The 18,765-nt window shown below is 41.5% G+C and overlaps 1 protein-coding gene across 4 annotated transcripts in view; it reads right to left on the bottom strand.

Annotated features, from left to right (window-relative positions):
* The window catches only part of LOC126918241 (zeta-sarcoglycan), a 215,068-nt gene that overhangs the window by 169,510 nt on the left and 26,793 nt on the right, over positions 1–18,765 (bottom strand). Inside the window, exons 1-2 of one of the 4 annotated variants that reach the window (XM_050725937.1) lie at positions 14,335–15,738; positions 12,963–13,147 (exon numbers count right to left, since the gene is read on the bottom strand). The exons of 2 other annotated variants lie outside the window; for them this stretch is intronic. In XM_050725937.1, coding sequence (XP_050581894.1) covers positions 12,963–13,139 — 177 coding nt within the window. In that variant the 5' untranslated portion in view covers positions 13,140–13,147; positions 14,335–15,738. Of the gene's footprint in view, positions 1–12,962; positions 13,148–14,334; positions 15,739–18,765 lie in introns of those variants that run through there. One more of the 4 variants, XM_050725940.1, reaches the window with a different exon arrangement.

Raw genomic sequence — 18,765 nt, 5'->3', positions numbered from 1 at the left:
TTGTTTACACGTGACTCGATTAAGCGCCGGGGAAAGTCGCGTCTTAGGGAACCTGCCAATTTACCCCCGTGCGCGTTGCTTGGAATTATCAGATTTTCGTGGCACGCCGTTACCCATGGTGAATGACGCGGTCGCCATTCCCTCTTGTGATGCATAGTTAATTACAATCCCGTTAGAGACATGCAAGACTACTAAATTAAAGCAATTTCTGCTGCGGCCGGGTTAATGTCTCTAATGGTGCACACACTAGCGTCGTTCTAAACAACGATAGTCAATTAATATTGATAAGTTCAATTAGCGGGAGCAATGCCAGCTAGCGACTGAACGCGCTGCTGTCACGACACGTGTCGTCGATGATTCCATTGTTTCCCCGGGATAGACGGTTCACCGACTTCTTCGTTCTTCCGTTTGTCAAGTATCGTTGTCAGAACGGACGCGCTAATGGATTGATGGCGTTTGTAATTAAAGTCCACTAATTAATGAATTATTTAAACTTAATTATTTACAGTTCGACGATTTCCATAACAGTTTCTGTCGTGCGCAATCCTCCACCTGGGAGAATTTCATCCCATCGCGCGTGAAATTGCCGTCCCGCGTGCCACGTTTCAGAACTGTTGACACCAATTACCGGCGAAACATCTCCTTCTGACGGTTATACGGTTCAGTGATAGAAATTTAAAATAGGAGAGAGACCTGTTTGTCTGGAATTTTTGCGCCTCCCGATTATTTATCACATAGACTTTGACGCCACATTCAGTTTGCCTATTAATTATCACGTTCGGTATCAATGGAGGACTATTCATTGCAAAATTTATTATTCGTAAAATCATTACGACAAATTACAAGGGTATAGAATAACTACAGATAAAATATAATAAAATACAGGAAAGATGAACAAGGCGAACACATCGGGTGGCCAGAAAGGAGCAGAAAAAGGAAGGAGTGTACGAGAGAAAGAAGGCTAAACAGAACAGTGGAAACAGAGAGAGCAAGAACAATCCTAGGAGAAGCCTTTCGACGGTTGGTGGAATCAGAAATCGATTGTTCGGCAATAACAATTCGGTGCACTCAGCCACGGAGGAGAAGCCACGGAGAGGGGCGCACACTACTTTCGTGTCGGCGCAATATCTGTGAGTACATTTTTCCGGATATCGAGGCGGACCACACGCGACTGGATAGGACCGCACGTACATGCACGCTTGGCAATAACAAACACCGATTTTTCGAATGTGCAAGCAAGCCAGCCAGCCAGCCAGCCATCCAGCCAACCAGCCAGGCAACCAGCTAGCTAGTCAAACCAGCCAGCCTGTGTGCTACGATCTCCCGAAACTAAAACGGGATCCGGTCTCGTGGCCATTATGGGCCAGCTACAGTACGCACCATGTTATATGCATCGTTCATCGTATCGTTTATGTACATCGTACTCGCGAAAATGGCACGCTTTACAATCAACCTTTTGTGACGCGATTCTCGCTACTTGAATGCTGTTTACGCTGACTGAATTCATCGATCACTGCACTCGTTTCACGAATATCCATAGCTTTGTATTCGCTAATCGATGGATTCGATTTGTTCACTTTACGTTCATAGGTATCGCCTTAATGAGTTTTACTCATTTCCAGTTAAAAAGCAAAGAATCACGAATGTTTGCCTTACTTCCAGCTGTTTGCCATTACTTTACAATTTTTAGCAGGTTCTATACATTTCATTTTCATAGTACCTATCCAATTTTTCTAGCTGTATGAAGTAAGAAATGCTTGAATCTAATTCGTTAATATGTAAATCCTATAACAAATACAATGTTGCGCAAATACTTTTTCTTTTCGTAGCCATTGTAATTTATTATCCTGCTGGTAAATTTGCGAGAAAGATATGCAAATCAACTTAGCAAAAGAAGTTTTACAAAGCAACGGTTATATTTCACGCGAGTGTATGTACAGCATCGGAACATTACCCTGTATGAATGGCTAGGGATGTCGCCTTAATACGTTCTATTTATTTTCTTTTAAAAAATACAGGATTATGTAATTTACGACGCCTCCGTAAATCCGTAGCAATACATATAAAAATCAATTCCGAGAAAGATGCTTTAACAGGAAACGATCATATTTCACGCGAGTGTATGCCACACGTCGAAAAATTACACGGCGCATACGAGCCGCGAAACGACACATAACCGCGTTGTGCTTACTCAAGGAGTGCGTCTGGATGATACACAAGATTCCTTGCATCGTAAAAGACTCGTATCTTCCGATTTGGCTCAGACTGGGCCAAGGGAATGGCAGGTTTTACAATCACGCGAAGTACTCTTTAAGGGTCCGTGTCGGGTAACTGCCATCGAAAGAGACAGAATTCACCTTCGTTGACAATCTTGATGGAAGTTAATGTACGAAGCTCTACGAGTGATTATGTAAAAAAACGTGACGCTGAATGTACGATTGGTAGCAGAGAGCTATTTTTTTCCGATGGTAAACGCTAGCGATCCGTTGCTCGTCCGGGAGGTATGTTGTATTTCGGCGTAGTTGTTTCCGTCAATCATACACAGTCAATGAAAACAAAGCAAAATTGCGAAAACCACGGAACAGAAAGCTGCTGTGTCCACATTTTCGTAAAAAAAAAAAAAAGAAAAAACAAGAAAGAAGAAAATATTTTCCCTTGAGAGCATAAAATTTCGAAGAGGTCGTAACGTAAATGGAAGTGGAAGGTGGCTGACCAAAGAGACCAAACACGGGTGAACGAAACTACACTGCACTTTGATGTTTACCCCAAAACACCAGAGACAAGAGTTAACCTCGAATGGAAAAAATCCGTGTCGACATTTTCATATTTATTGCTGGATCATAAATTATCTTAATTATCGATTTGGAAATTTGAAAAATAATTCTATTACTCGACTTTTAGTGTACACTGTAATATTTTATATTTACGTCGCGTTATCGTCGAACGCGCGAACCAAAGCCGCTGAAAACGTATCTCATAGTCGAATTTTTCCGTGGTTGAAGACATTTTTACCTCCACGAGCGAATAATTCATAACGCTCGTCGAGATCGCAGCGCTTGCAGAGGAAAACGACAAAAAAAAAAGCGAGAAAATGTCTTGGAGTTAAGGGGAACAAGGAAGAAGTAACAGCGCGGAAGAAAGGGCAACAGAAGAGAACAAGGAAACAAAGCGGCGGGATAGGGAACAGGGTGAAACTGCTTGAGTGTCGAGAACGAGAATAACTAAGGGTGATGGTGGAGGTTGGGTGACAGGCTGCACAACGTTGGGTCGAGAGACGCGTAAACTTAATTGACAAGCACAGGTGGCGCTTAAACCTGACTACCCTTCGCTGCTACTTAACTACTCGCTGTCGACCCCTTCCTTTCTCATTCTCCGGCCGATATCGAACCTAACGTTTTCTGTTGGCAGGATCCGCGGTAGAATTGAAGCCAACCAACCACCGAACGAACCGACCAACGAATCGAACGAGCGAAGTTTCAGTTTCGCTTGACGAGCATGAAGAAATGAACGAGCGAACGATCCATGCGAACGAAGAAACGATCGAGTTTGAGGGGAACGGATGCGGCCGCGTTAAATTGGAATCGCGAGCCAAGTGGAACGAGAGAGAATCGTACACGACCTATGGTTTCGCGATACCTTTCCCATTGCTGTTATCTCTGGTTACTCACGTCCCTGTATATAACCATCCACTATCATGACTTGGACTGATTCACGAAGGAATTGGCCTCGGTTTGTCCACAGAACAAGGTCCACCCATGCTTAACGAATAGAATTAATCACAGGTTGAGCAGAGGGTTGAATTTCTTTTCAACCCCGTTTCGAATTGCCCAATGATTTATGCGACAGCATCGAGCACGCCTGGTACGATACTCGCCGGATAAGGTTTCCGCGAGGGAATTCTTCGTACGGCTGAGCACGAAGCGTCGAGGCACACGGCCACGCAGGACTTTGCATGTGCATCTTTAATCACTTCGGTTCACGGCAGGTGAAAGGAACCTGGTGGCTTGCATTGCAGTCGGTTGCCGAGGCGTGTAAAAAATTAACGACCTGTCTTCCGGGGTCAAGCACGGCGTCGATCGACACCCTCGCTCTCGAGGTGGCTGAAGCGGATACGACGGAACAGGCGCACTCCGGCAAACAGCCGTTCGTCGTTGTGCATTCTTGTTGCAGCTTGTTTAAATCCTTCGTTCAAACACGGCGATGGTTCTTTCACGTTGTTTCGAAGAGAGAGAAAAGTAAGGAATCTCTTCGACGTTCACGCTCGCATATCGTGTTTCTAATTGCAAATAAAGTGCCAGTGAAAAGGAAACAAGTTCTTGCAACACTGGTCAACAACAATAAAATTGCCTAAAGTATCAATCCTATTAAAAGTTACAAGATCGGTACGTGAAATCGCTGTTCAAATTTAGCCTCGTCGATTTTCACCGTTATTTTAATCGCCAATGAAACGTTACCATTACTTAGGCATGATGTATCGAAACACTGTCGACTTACATTTTCCGGGCGTGTTTTACGAATATCGGAAACGCGAAGGCCGCGGATAACGCGAGGATGGAAAGCAGAACCTGTTCGATGAAAGCCAATGTCGAGGTGTCGACGATCATTTCGATTGTCAGGCGTGACGTTAATCGAATTCGTGGTTCGCGCTAAATGAAATTAACGACTCGCTCACTCCTACCTAACCACGAACCGATAGACATTTTCCTGTCGTTCTTTCTTCGTCCGTTTCGTAGGTTTTGCGGCCAGTGTCATTTCCTAGCACTACGTTTGCTTATGTTCCCGTCGGACAACGATACGTACGATATTTCCTGTGAATCGTGGGCGACGGGTTTGCGCGAACCGTTGAAAATTCCGTGCAGCTCCCCACGTCCACTGAATTTTCAGAATCTCGCGAATAAACGTTAACGTTGCCTAAATAACTTCGTGCATGGACGGACTTATGATAGGAAAAGCATGCCAGATTTTCCAGCTATTTCGACGAAAGGGAAGACAATTCGTCTGCAAAGGATTAACATCGAATTCGGGAATAAATGAAACATACTAAATGGAATATGTACACCAGAAATATTTGCGATATTTCCCCAACTTGAATTTCTACAAAAATATATAAAGCGTTTAACGTAACCTATCTGAAACTTTTTCCTTTCATTATGTTCGATGGAACGTGCAATATACAGAGATAAGAAGATGGCTAATAGGACGACATAGATAAAAGAAGTATTCTATGAGCTCTGTGTCTTGTTCCACTTTTAATACTTCTAAAATCTCAAGTGTTTAATTTTTAATAACATACTTTAACGTAGTATTAGGTTATCCCAAAAGTTTCTTTCGTTTTATAAGGAAATAATAGATATACAACATTTTTTCTTTTATATTATATTCTTGAATTACGTACAATCCATTTTGTTGTCCATTTTTGTTTATTCTAATAGAACAGAATGGATCGTACTATAAAACGAAAGAAACTTTTGGGACAACATAACATACAGAAGGTTAGACCACATCGTCACAATGCTTGTACTGCGTTAATGATTCCAACTCTGAGTATACATGTCTATGTTAATGTTTAAATGTTTCTATTCTATTTGGTTTAGATGTATCTTGCTTACCTCTTTCGTTACGCGACCTTATATAACCAATTCGAGATATAATAATTTCACCCACAAAATATATAATATAAAAATATTTCACCCAAAAATAAAACCGCGGGTGACACGAGGATAAGTGTTTGTCACGCAAAAAGTTAGTGGAATCGTAAATTGGGAAACATCGGTGATTGAAGATGGTGTATTTTACGCAGATCAGCCAATGAACTCTCGACTAGAGCGAACAGCGCGAAATCCCTCATTTCCTGCCACAAGAAATTCAAAGTCGATCTGAAGCTCGGTCTATCGCAAACTCCACGGTGCCGTGGTTAAAACTGGCGAGTTTCGTGCGTGCACGCGAGCAGAAAAGGTAAGTCGTAAGTCGTAATGGGCTGTCGCGTTAACGACAAGTTCGTGCGCATAGCTGAGCGATGAATTCACTTTACGACGCCTATTTTCCGGGCTTCGCTTGAGCTAGATACTTTATTATTGTCGTTGCATCGGGAGACGTGCGCTGGTTACGTCGAGTTCTTTTTTCACGACGAAGAGGAATCGACCGATGGTCCCAAAGTGAAGAACCCCGTAGAGACATAGTACAGTGTTCGTACCTTGACGTTTGATCGAATAAAATATTGGCAGAGAATGGAAGATCGCGAATGTCCCTGATACAATCGTAAATTAAGCCATTAAAAGGTCTGATTGCACAGGCGTTACCAGACTTTTATAGATTTATTAACACGTTCACTGTGAGAGATAGAACGGTTCGTTGAAAAAGAAGAAGATAATATTCGAAAACTAGATTATTCCGTTCCTTCGTGCATAATTTCGTTCGTATCCTGCACACGTTCCTTTCCCACGAACCGACCGGAGAGAACGTTCCTTAGGCAAAATCATTTTTAATTTCATCCCCTTGTAACGCTGGTCGAGTCGTTAGCGAAGTAGTAAAAAGAAAATGTTACGCTCGTTAAAAAATACTTCTTCCGAGTGTACAAAGCGCGCATATGGCTCGGCCTGGTTGGTCGGTACGTGCTTTACAACCATTAATAAATCACTTTGAAGCATTTGTCGCGGCTAACAGTCGTCCAATGAATGCAGAAAAATTGGTTGGTTCCTAATCAAATAGATTGCCAACAGAGGGTAACATTTTTTTTTGTGGATTAAACGGGCGATTTATTCATCTATAATCGCTAAATTAAGAGAAATTGACTTTAAAAATTGACTATTGAAGTTCATTTCGGCCTGAATAAATACAAACTATTCAACCTCCCGCTAAATTTAGGTTATTCATATTTTTATTAGCCAGCAACCAATTGGATTCGCCATTTGACATTTCAGAAATAACTCATTGCTAAGTAATTCCATTTAAAGACGTATATTTGTCATTTGTCCAACTATGTAAATCAATTCTTAAACTGCACGATGAACGTATTTCGTGTCGTATATTTATATCGCGTTACATCATCAGAGGAAATGAATGAAAGGAACGAATTGAAAGATTTAAAAAATCTATACCATGAAGGTATTTTCGTCCGATTTCCTCCGTTCGAAATCTCAGCTCATTTCTGTCAAACGACGAACCAAAATTTTTTACTTACGTCTAGAACATCGTACTACGTTCCTATAGGATGTACCACCCATCAAGCAGCCTAGAAGATTCGTGAGCTAAGAAACCATATAGCGAGCAATTTCCGAGAAAGAGATAGCCAACTAGAATCAAAATGATCCTCGAGAGAGAGAAAGAGAGAGAGGGAAAGTTATTAAGAAGATTATGGACGGGTCGTTGCTCGAACTTCAAAGGACCAATTCCTATTTTCAATTTGCTCCGGAGCCGAGGTCGGGCGGTGGGGGTCAAAGCCAACTCATTCTACTGGTTAGATCCTTGCCGTCCGAGCACAGGGTGCCTTCGCGTATTCTCAGCCGCCGAAGAATTCCATTTCGAGGCTGCTTCTGCCCCAGCCCTTCGAGAACTCGCGACTTTACTAGAAAAATCTATCGTTCTGCACGACCAGCCGAGTCTTAAGAGCACCAAGGTAAAATATACCTCGATCCCGTCATAGTCAAACGGATTCCATCTTACCACGCACCAACGTTACATCGAAGAGAGAACGGGAAATCTGTTATTTTCTAGACCGAAATATCGTCCCGTGCCGATTCTAATGGTTCGAAGAACACGTTAATTCTGCGTAGACGTCTTCGCGTAAACGCTAAGGTACCTCTCCGCGATGCCACTAAAATTATTACTAACGTCTCGCGTAACGCCTCAGTCTCGCCATCGTGAATATCTTATGGGAGCATTATTAAAGGCGGTGAAAGAATCGATAAAAGCGTATATGAGCGTCTCTGTACAATATCACACCGAGAAAAAGAAAAATACACCGATGATAATAAAATTATGATTAATAATGATGCTGTAAGTTTATCGCTACATTTTGTTACCGAATATATTCCACCATCTATACCAGTATCTTTTTCGCTAACGTGATTATCTAGACATCATCGTGTAGATGTGCAAACGAGCTCGTTACTGAATATTTTACTTTCACTTTGACAAGCTGCAATATTCAAACGAATTTGTATACTTGATAAGTTCCGTCGTGAAAAGAATATCACAGCTCATATTTCGATAACTAGTCGCCTCGCGGTAATATCCGTCACGATACGATGTTACGATTGGTCGACAACTATTAAATGGTTAATTGTGCGTCTCTAAAAGGTTCGATAACACCATGACGCCCATGTGAAATGTCGATTTCCTCCGGATAGGGGCGACGAATCGAGGAAGAAGGGGACAGAAACGCGACGCGACTGGCAATCATCAATCTCGTAGAGTTGTATTCGAGTGGCACTAATTCAGTACCCTTGTCCCCCAATCTCCTTGTCAAGCCTCGAACTTCGTGTACCTCCGCCACTTAAGCAGCATTGTACGAAAGACAGGACAGGCTTTCGTTCGACCAGGATCCAAATAAATAGGCTTCCATATATCAACGCCCCAGAAATCGCAGCAGTTCGATCAACCTGAGCACACCTTACATTGTCTCTGTAAGTCGAGCGCGTCCAACTTCTCCGACCTGGCTATATACTCCCCATTGTCCGGATGCGGAAATAAAATCCTTGATAGACTGCCACCGGTACGAATTCACCGCGTCCCCTCGTCGCTCTTTAATTCGTTCCTCGTTCGACGAGTTTGCATTTTAAGTAACTCCGTTTTGTGATCGATCAGGCGGACTCTCGAAAAAATACTGTTTTTTAATACTTTCAAGCAAAGAAAGAGATATTTTATATGAGAAATATTTTTGAAATATTTTTGGAATATTTGTGGAAAAAATCCAGATCACATGCATACGTACACGTATAATAGATCATATACATGTAACAGATTGAATCGGAATTTTGAAGTAATATTCCATGTAACCAAAGCGTACCCATAGCAGATAAAAAAATCGAGATTCCTATATCAACTCAACGCTTCAAAGGACAAGAAGAAGTATGGAAAAAACAAGCACGATATAAGCAACACGGAATGAATTAATGTTATGCCAACGGCGCGGCGAGGCGCAAAAATTACCAAAACAGAGAGCAGCTACGATATAATAGAAGCACGATATCTCTCGGTGGGTTCGTGCAAAAACAGAATTATTATTTTTGCATTATCGATTGCTCTGTTATATTTCGACTATCCGGCGCACGTTCAGAGGTAGAAGAGTGGAACCGATAATTTTAACGAAGGAGCAGTGCGGCGAAAGGAAGTTTAAGAAGAAGTCCCATTCATCGAACGGTCGTGCCGAAAACTGACAAAACAGTTGATACGACAGATACAGCGAGCCGTGGAATATGAATGGACGTTAGCGGATATACGAGGCGGCCACGAATGGCGGCGATGGAACTCTAGAGGCGAAGTCTCGAACCTAGGGGTCGAGAGGAAAAAAGAAATATGAGAGGATTGTAAAAGGGAGAAAAAATTTCTACGAGTGTGGAAGGAAGATCGAGAAGAGGGGGTTAGATTCGCGAATAGGAGAGAGAGAGGTGTAGAACGTTCGTGGAAAAATGTCATCGAGCGATCCTGATTTACAGCTGTAGGGAAATCGGTGCGGCGAACTTCGTGTCCGCGGCGGAAACTCAGAAATTTTTGCTCGTGGGAATCGGAACTTTCATTGACGTTCGTGGTAGATTCCTCGCCCATGTGAAATAAAATAAAAAAAAAGGATCGCGAAAGAAAGAGAGAAGAAAAACGGAGATCGAGAACGGACGAAGGGAAATAACGCGAGTAAATGAGAAGCACCGACCGTTCGTTGATGATTTTCACGAAAACGAAACTTCGAATCTTACTTCATGATCGAAATTATTCTTGCTGGTAGGCTGCAATTGCCTCGTGCGTGGCATGGAACAATGTCACTTGGAACTGTGTCTTTTATCAAAAACTTTGTCAGTGCACATCCGCGAGTAGATAGAAACGCGGACGCCCATAATGATCGATTAGCGAAACAAACGTACAGATCTCACTTTAGAAAGCTTTACTATGGTAATATATCGGGCCAACAACATTTATCTTTGATTATCGTGGTCGTGTTTGTATAGCTGTGTAAATAATACCACGACCCTCCTTTTACCATACAGGCTGATCTGCGTCCGTGTCGAACTACTCTTATTCATATATTCCCTCACACAGTCTCTGTTCTCTTGTATTGTTTGCTCCAATTATTTCAAAATATCGCGTATTTATTTTGGCAAGCGGCGAAAAGCAAATTATCCTTTGACAACATGCTAGAAGAATGGATCTAACCGGCGGTAAAGGAACACCATTATCGCGAACACGTGAAATGTTTCGTGTGTTGGCGCGTGCGCTTGCGAGCGAGTGCTGCTTCTAAATATGTTTCCAATTTTATTCCATTTCGACGCGTTACGCGAAATAAGAGCAAGCCACGCGCGTATTGAATAATACCCGAAATTCGTTTCACGTTTTACACGAATTATAACTGATTCCTGGTATAAAAAAAAAGATATATGTATATATCTAATCAATAATACCAACGCTAAACCAATCTCTGCCATTAAAAGTTCGCTCCAACTAATCGCAGGATATTAAAGGGACAAGAGATAGTAACGAGATTCTGAACCAGGTAATTTTGCTTTTGGAATTCGCCGAGCCAATCTATAACGATCTTCGTCCTGTATGGCGAATAACTATGTAAATTTCTCCATAAGTTAAGCAGACTTCTGATGACCTAGTATACCTTTACCAGGGTTGCACGCAAACGGACCCACAAAGCGACGCATGAAAAAGATTTAGTTCTATTCTAAACGATGACATTTATTGGAAACTTATAACAACGGAGTTTTCCTTTTGAATATATGTTCGATCGAATATATAAATTTCTGACTATCGCTTTTTACGATGAACACATAACTCGACAAAAGATCCAAGTAAAAGAGAAGTTTTGATTTCAGGGGAGCGCTTTAAAGCAATCTGATTTGCCCGAAGCGAAATACAATTGAAATGATAGTCTCTAGAGTCCAAACATTCGTAGCTATTAAATCAACGATCGTAACATTCAGTCGTATTAGATTTCTAGAAGATTCTTGATTGGCTTCGAATTTTTGTACACAACATATTCTAGAAGTTGAGTCGCTGACCGCTAGTGGTAAAGTTCATCGCCGTTGTTTTCGATAAAGAAAGAAGATGTTCCAGAGACGAAATGTTTGTTTTGTTAGCGGCAATAATAACATGTTAGAAAATATTGTCTTAAGTGAAAGAGTGTACTCAGGTATTTTTGTTACCGCGATGTTATAACATGATTTACGATGCACCGTGTTCTTCTCATTATTTTGAGAGGCGACTCTTGTAAAATCAGAGTAGGTTTCCTTTATTTAACTTTTAGTTTAAAAAATTTTGCTAATACTTTTGCTTCTTTTACTTTAACAAATATTTGAAGAATTTATGCTAATAAAATATCGTTATTATACTATTCTTTAAACATTATGTGATAAAAAATTGCACATGTTTCTTCGTGTAAAAGAAGATATTTTAGGTTTCAACGTTGTACGGTCTCGTATATCCCACATATAATTAACATATGCTTTCTCTATCAAATAGGTACGCAGATCTTTAGAATGGCTAGCGTTTCACGAGAGCAAACAGAAAGTGCCATGACAACCAGCCCGTATCGTTGTTAGGCTATGTGACTGATAAGAACGGGTAGATTAATTACGTCATAATCGAATCTCCCATTCAATTTTGTGCTGTAATACACTGACAAATTCCTAATACTCGAAACATGACTAAGATACATTTGAAAACTATTTCTTCTGAAACACGATAGTTGATTATGAGACTCTCTCTATATTTTGACCTTTCTAGATCGTCGAATGATTTTGTGCCACGATCTTTTTATCATTCTTTATGAAGCGATAAGCGACTAAACAATTAATTTTATAGTTCGATAATGAATATTTTTGACATCTAGTATTGTATGCAGCAGTTCATAAAGGAAATAGAGCAGTAGTTGCTAAAAACAAAATTTGTTCCACTTATGAACGGTATCCTATCGTCCAGTAATTTCACAAGATTCTTAAAGCCTCTTTGATGCTTATTAACATTTAAAAAATATGAGAACGTGACCAAAATATCATAGTAAGGAATGACACAAATTTATTGAACTATTTAATGGTTCAATTCTAATTCGATGCATTACAGACACTTCCTGTCATCGTCAAACGGTAGGACAAGTTGTATGGAATTTCAACTGTAAGCAGCGCGAATTGATTGTTTAGAGAACCTACTAGATCGATTCATCGTCTCTCGACGTGTATGATCTCGAGTGTCACCACGACCGTGCATCAATTACAACAGAGTCCGCCATCCATCTCGATGTGTCGCCTGTTACATGTACACGCCGCATATTTCCGCGTGGCGCATTCAAGTGCTTATGCCGAGCGAAGCGTGTCGTTAGATCAATCGTTCTAATTTCAATCGCAACGACGAGCTACATGCCACCATCGGCTGTAAATCCGTGGGTCGTAAAGGTTTGCGAACCGATCGAAATTGTCGCCCTTCTTTACCCACTCCATGACTCGTTTAAACATTTTACGGAATCCAAATTTATAGTCAGCCGTCCTCAGTCCTGTTATTCTTTCTGATGAATATCGAACGAACCAACGACCGTTGTTCAAACGACCCCAAACGTAGACGCTAATTTACCTAATGTTTCTCGTTAAAACGACCCTGCATACACGCTTGCCATATACATACACACGGACGATACATCTAACGATTACCTGCGATGAAATTTGCGCGAAAGAAGAAAAAAAAGTGACCTTATCGCGAGATCTCGGGAGTCGTGACGTAATGAATGCGCGATCGTAAAATAATGCAGTACATACCGTATGCGGTGACCAATGGTGCGGCCAAGTCTTGGTCTCGTGACTACTCCCAACGGTCGGTTGACTAGCTAAAAAGACGACACGTCTATCGGTACTTCCGGTCCCGGTACTACTGGTAGTCAAAAGCGCTGCTCTAGCCCTCGAGCCACCGATACTCAACGTAGGCGACGTGTCCATGTTTGCCACTGGAAATAAAAATAAACCTATGAAAATGATTCTATGAAAATTATACAATTCCACCACTACCATTCGAATTAGATAAAAAGAAAAAATGTACCCACGTCTATTGTACATAAAAATTATATTTTTGAATGTGAATTACATCGAGAAATATTTGATCGTGAAAGAAGGGTGGAATTTAAAGAAATTCAGCTGGGATTTAATGAAGCCTATTACATGAAACTATGAATGCTTCCAAAAGTATTCCAAACGAATAGGTAGGTAGTTATTTTTAACTGTGGGTCAGTCTTTGTGAAATACTTTTATTCATTCGGTTTCCGGCTCTTGCGCAACCTCGAGCGATATTAGATAATTTTTAGTGCAACTTCTTCGAAGGACAAAGTAGATAAAAAAACAAAAGGAAGAAGATGCTCGTGCCTCGTTATTTCAGCATGGTACGATGGTATTCGAGCCTGAATGAAATTTCGAGGGCTACACGTTTCGATAATTCCCCGTAATCGCGGTATCTGTAATATAATTAATTGCATCACGAGCGTGCCGGAATATATTGGTTTTACTAGCGAAGTTGTTATCGCGCGCTCGTGAAATTATGGTTAACGACGACGTTACAATGGTTCGACGAAGAGCGCGATATACTCTTTCTGTTCTCGTCTCTTCTATATCCGCGTCCGTCGGTTAGACGACTTGAAGAAAACATTCTCTCCGAAGGACATTTTCCAGCAAATGGACACAGTCACTGGCGGGGCTAAAAGTTACCGTAAAAGGATTAACATTCAGGATGTACGACGAAGCATCGATTCGAAAACACGGTCGTCGCCGTAAAGAAATCTGACGAACGTAATCGAGCTCGTTAACTCGAGGATGAAAGCTCATTGAGGCCACAGAAACGCGAGCTGGAGAACGAGAACGCGCCAAGGACTAGAGCGGCAGCTGAAGGAGGAAAGAACCTCAGCCGACGAGGATTTACGGGTCGTCGACGAGCATTAAGGAGAATGATGCGAGACCACGGCTCGGCCAGACACGCGACGCTAGAAGAAGCAAAAAGAAACGCGACGAACGAAGGAGGGTAGGAGGAGCAGTAGTAGGAGAACAGAATGACGAAAATGGAAACAAAAGCACGACACGAAGAGATAAAAAATAAAATCGAGACGAGAATCTAGGCCGAATAGAAAGTACTATGGCTGACACATACCCCTTAATTAAATCTGGTTGAACCCTCTCAACGTCGACGAGTAGAATCGCTACAACAGCGTCACGGTCGATCTGTAATTTACGTAGGACACCGACTGAATACTCGGATGGCGATAACCTATCTTGGTTGGAAAGTCGACGTTCCGTATTCAGATACGTCCACCGCAATCTCTTATCCTTGGCTCACCACACTTCAACCGGGTAATCCTTGAAGTCGCGTGCACCTAATCATTATAGCCAGGGGGAGAGAGGGTGGCGCTAGGTGTTCCTTAAATCGTTCCAGCACGACGTTGGCTCCTCCTTCGCGCAATTACGAGTCATTACGAGCGGGATTCCATCGTGTAGCACATACACAGGATGCTTTTCTTGCAGTTACCGCACGCCGCTGTCCAGCTATTTGCAGACCATCAACCAACTTGTGGCTCGATTGCCCGAATCGGACGGTTTCTGATCGCGCGATATATGAGCGATGATAAAGATAATAACGGCCGTCGCACGACGATCAGCGATGTTATTGATCTCTGAAATAATTCGGCACGCGTAATCGATTTCAAAATCTCGTTAGAGATTTTCAATCTCTTCGTTGCATTCGGACAGCTCCTTTTCGATCGTCGATCAGCCGTATACTTTTTAGACTAATCGAAACCTGTTACTTTCTACGCTACCACGAATCGAACGATTAGAATATTTTCCTATATGAAAAGTTCAAGTTCACCGGTAGAATCACGAGTACCACTGCTCTTCTAATCCCTTCGTTAATGAGGAAATTACTTTACCGCGCCTCAGTTTAATCTGTCAGAAAATTTATTCTACTGTTCCTGTTCCGCGAGCCAACTACCGATTTTAATTATACTAACGCGTTACCATCGATTCCCACAGAGAATTTATTTTTCCCTTTCGCTTCCTGTTCTCTCCAGCCAGAGTGCCCAGCACGCCTCTCACTTTCCTCTTTTTTATCTCTTTCTGTCTGTCTGTCTGTCTCTCTCTCTCTCTCTCCCTCTGCCTCTCTTTTTATTTTTACCGACTCACGACAGACGGGTTGTTTGATATTTTATTCGTTTCGTTGTCAGACCGTCGCCGAAACGCTGCATCCTAGTTAATTTCTCGGCCTCAAAAGTCATTCATCATCGACCGTCCAAATCAAGAGTTCTCTTTAGGATAACTTTTGTGGCAGGAAGTAGGGACGGGTCTTTCGTTTCGTTCCTGGCTCATGATTCACCGGTAAATCGAACCACACATCTCTTCCATTTAATACGTTCTTCCAATTATCTGTTATCTTCTACCTGACAAAACTTTAGAATCGAAACGATCGACCCCGTACGTGGAAGCCCGTCACGGCCGGAAGTTGACAAGCGCCGCATACGAAATCGCGCACGACACTGAACCGCCAGGACGTCTAGCGCCCGAGGTGAGCCTCTCGCGGATTCGCGGGCTCACGTGTGAAATTCTTGCGCATGCACCGATGCCTTCTCCCTTCCAATTTCCCCTCTTTCCTTTCCTTTCCTTTCCTTTCCTTTCCTCTCTAACAGTTATTCCTGCTCTCTTCAACCATCGCCTCTCTCTTCTATACACAACTAAATACTCTCTGTCCTGTTCCATCACCACCTTCGTCGCTTATCTCCCGGACTGTCGGCTATTCTTTTCTCTCCAACCATTGTCCTTCCTACCTTCCTCTTTTCTGCCTTGGCTGGATAAGCTCATCCTGATGGCATCATGCGAGCGACAAGTATCTAGTGTTAGTCCAGTTTGGCGCGGAACTTTGGCGAGTATTTCGCCAAGTAAATTCAAGTAGATCGACGAAGAAAGGGACTCGATAAACATTGTGAGTAAATGTCGCGGAAAATTTCTTCAAAAATGATTTCTGCATTTTCCAGAGTGAATCAATTTTTGGGACGAAAAATTTTCTTTGATTTGCATACAGCGTAAAGCAGATACCTAGCATTGATCTGCATAATAATTGATTAAGTTCAATTTTGGATTATTTAGTAATACTTTGAGGTGGCTACAAGGATTTGATAACATAAAAATAAAATATATAGAATCTAATAAGAACACCAATACCTTTCAGAGCCGCTACATGTGTATGATTTATAAAATTTGGTCGTGATATAAACTGATTGAATTTGTTGGAATGAAGGAACATTGTTTAGATTTTTTATTTAATTTGCAATCGATTTCCACAAGAATCATCATGTTAAAAATATTTATTGGCAAATCTTCTATGAATATCGTTTAGTGGAAAATATAACGAATAATACTATCGCTGAATAATGCTTCTTATTATTTCTATAGTGCGCATTAAACGACTTGATCTATTTGCTGCTATTGAATAAAAACAGGTCGCTAAAGAAAATCTCCATTATTCATCGGAGAACTATCATTTATGTCTCTAATTATTTCCAATAACGTAAACGTTTAAAACCATTTATATAAACTACGTCAAAAGAAAAATACAAGTTTCGAACAACGTCCTTACTACGAACGTCGAACGATTCCAAACGATGACCTAATGCCTGAGTAATATAGTAAATTTTTATACCATTCCCTCCCACTATTCAAATCTAATTTTACCGTGCTACGATATAACTCAATTAATATTTTTAAGTGAGTGGACTGTATCTGGTTTGAGCTTTCTATAAATTTCTAACTATCGAAACACTTTAAACTTTAACTGACTACGTCAACTATGTCCAATAACTACTGTAAATATTAATTAACCTTCCAGAATCGCAGTAATGCATCAAATACGTACTATTTTTAAGCAGGCATATTGTAAAAGTTGTTGACAGAGACTAGCTGCTATATGATACATTATAAACTCTCTCTTCAAACTTATAATCAGACTACATTTGAAACTTAAAAGGACTCGTTTAAAATAAAATCGTAGTTGAGAAGGACTTGGATTTATCCAGTTCCAGGATAACATTGTGCACCATTAAATCTCCTTTATTTATTACGTAACTGAAAGAGAGATCCTTATTATCCTAATAAAACAAAAAACAAAAGAGCGGCGAGATGGAGTATATAACTCAATCTTGAAAAAAATGAACTTGGGTTAGTCTGGCTCTCAGGTACTGAAATAATAGCCGTTAATACCAGCCTGATAAAATGGATCGTCACCTAAACAAGGAAATTGCAAGAACGATATTGCGGCACTTTCCTTCCCCCAGCCGGCCGTTGCAACTTTTTCCCCCGCGTCCTTCCTCCATAAACTTTCCGTTTTCACAGCACAGCGGTCGCGCGTTCTACGCTGCAGGATCATACCAGTTTTCTTTTTTTTCGCATTATCATCTACTTTTTACTCGGCAACTCTACGTCCAAGTCGACGCGCGACAAGTGTCATATTCACGAAGGATCGTATCTGCGGGACTCGTTTAATAAGCTCCATCGGTGAACTCGTTAGTTCTACACATACAGATATAGATATATCGTAGATTCTATTAACCGCAACATAGCCGGAACATTGCCGGAACACAGTCATTCGAATGTATCTTTCCGAATGCTCAATAGCAACATGTAAATTGTAACGTCGCGTCGTTACTAGAATTTGTTTATTCAGCGCACAAACGAAGAATGTACTACACGCAGCCGCGCCACGCCATTATTTTATCTCGTTATTATTCCGCCTCGACTGACATGTTCGTTTCGTATCGATCTCTTCGGTTGTTTGCCTATATACTCGTTCGACAATTCCATCGTATCTACGAGTGATCCTCTTTTTGAAATCCTGCGTTCCATATTAGTCGACCCGTGATAGGGAGACGCAGCGGTACCTGTTGAAGATCGATTCACGATTCCATTTTCGCATCCTCGATCTCGTGGAACGTGCACGTCGAAACGCCTTCGATCGATTAAATCACCGAACAAATGGTACGCGAGTAATGGGGATCAAGTAAGGTAGAAGAATGAAAAGATACAGTGGAACGATTCGAACAGAAGGGAATGATTTTAACAAAGATGAGACAATACCGTTTCAAAAATACCAATCACAGAATGTACGATCGACCTTCCATTCTTTTCGCTTTTTTTTTTAATCCTTTCATTTCGCCTTTTCTCTCTTGTCCCGTTTATCTTCTTACGTCCATTTTACCGTTCGTGCTTTCTTCGTCCTACGCTTCGTACATCTGCAAAGCGTACCACCGTAGACTACAGCCAGACAGTGAAGCGATAGAGCCAAGAGTAGGAATAGACAGATTGATTGACTGTTTCTACTGCGTCTGAATCTATTGAGACGAGAGTGGGATTGAAACGATAGGAATGAATAGATTTCACGACGAATCGAGCCCACGAACGGGGAAGTACTTTGGGCCGATCGTTGCGGATACCTCTAGGCTACGAACGATCTTTGCGATCGTGCATTTCGCGAACAACCACGAGAATATCCTGTCTCTTCCGTCGTTGATTGCTCGCGCCAGATACAGCTCAATACGTA

The sequence above is a fragment of the Bombus affinis genome, chromosome 7 (assembly GCF_024516045.1).
Source record: "Bombus affinis isolate iyBomAffi1 chromosome 7, iyBomAffi1.2, whole genome shotgun sequence".
Lineage (NCBI taxonomy): Eukaryota > Metazoa > Arthropoda > Insecta > Hymenoptera > Apidae > Bombus > Bombus affinis.
Note: the sequence above shows the minus strand (reverse complement) of the source record. Positions and strands in the feature narration are given on the sequence as shown.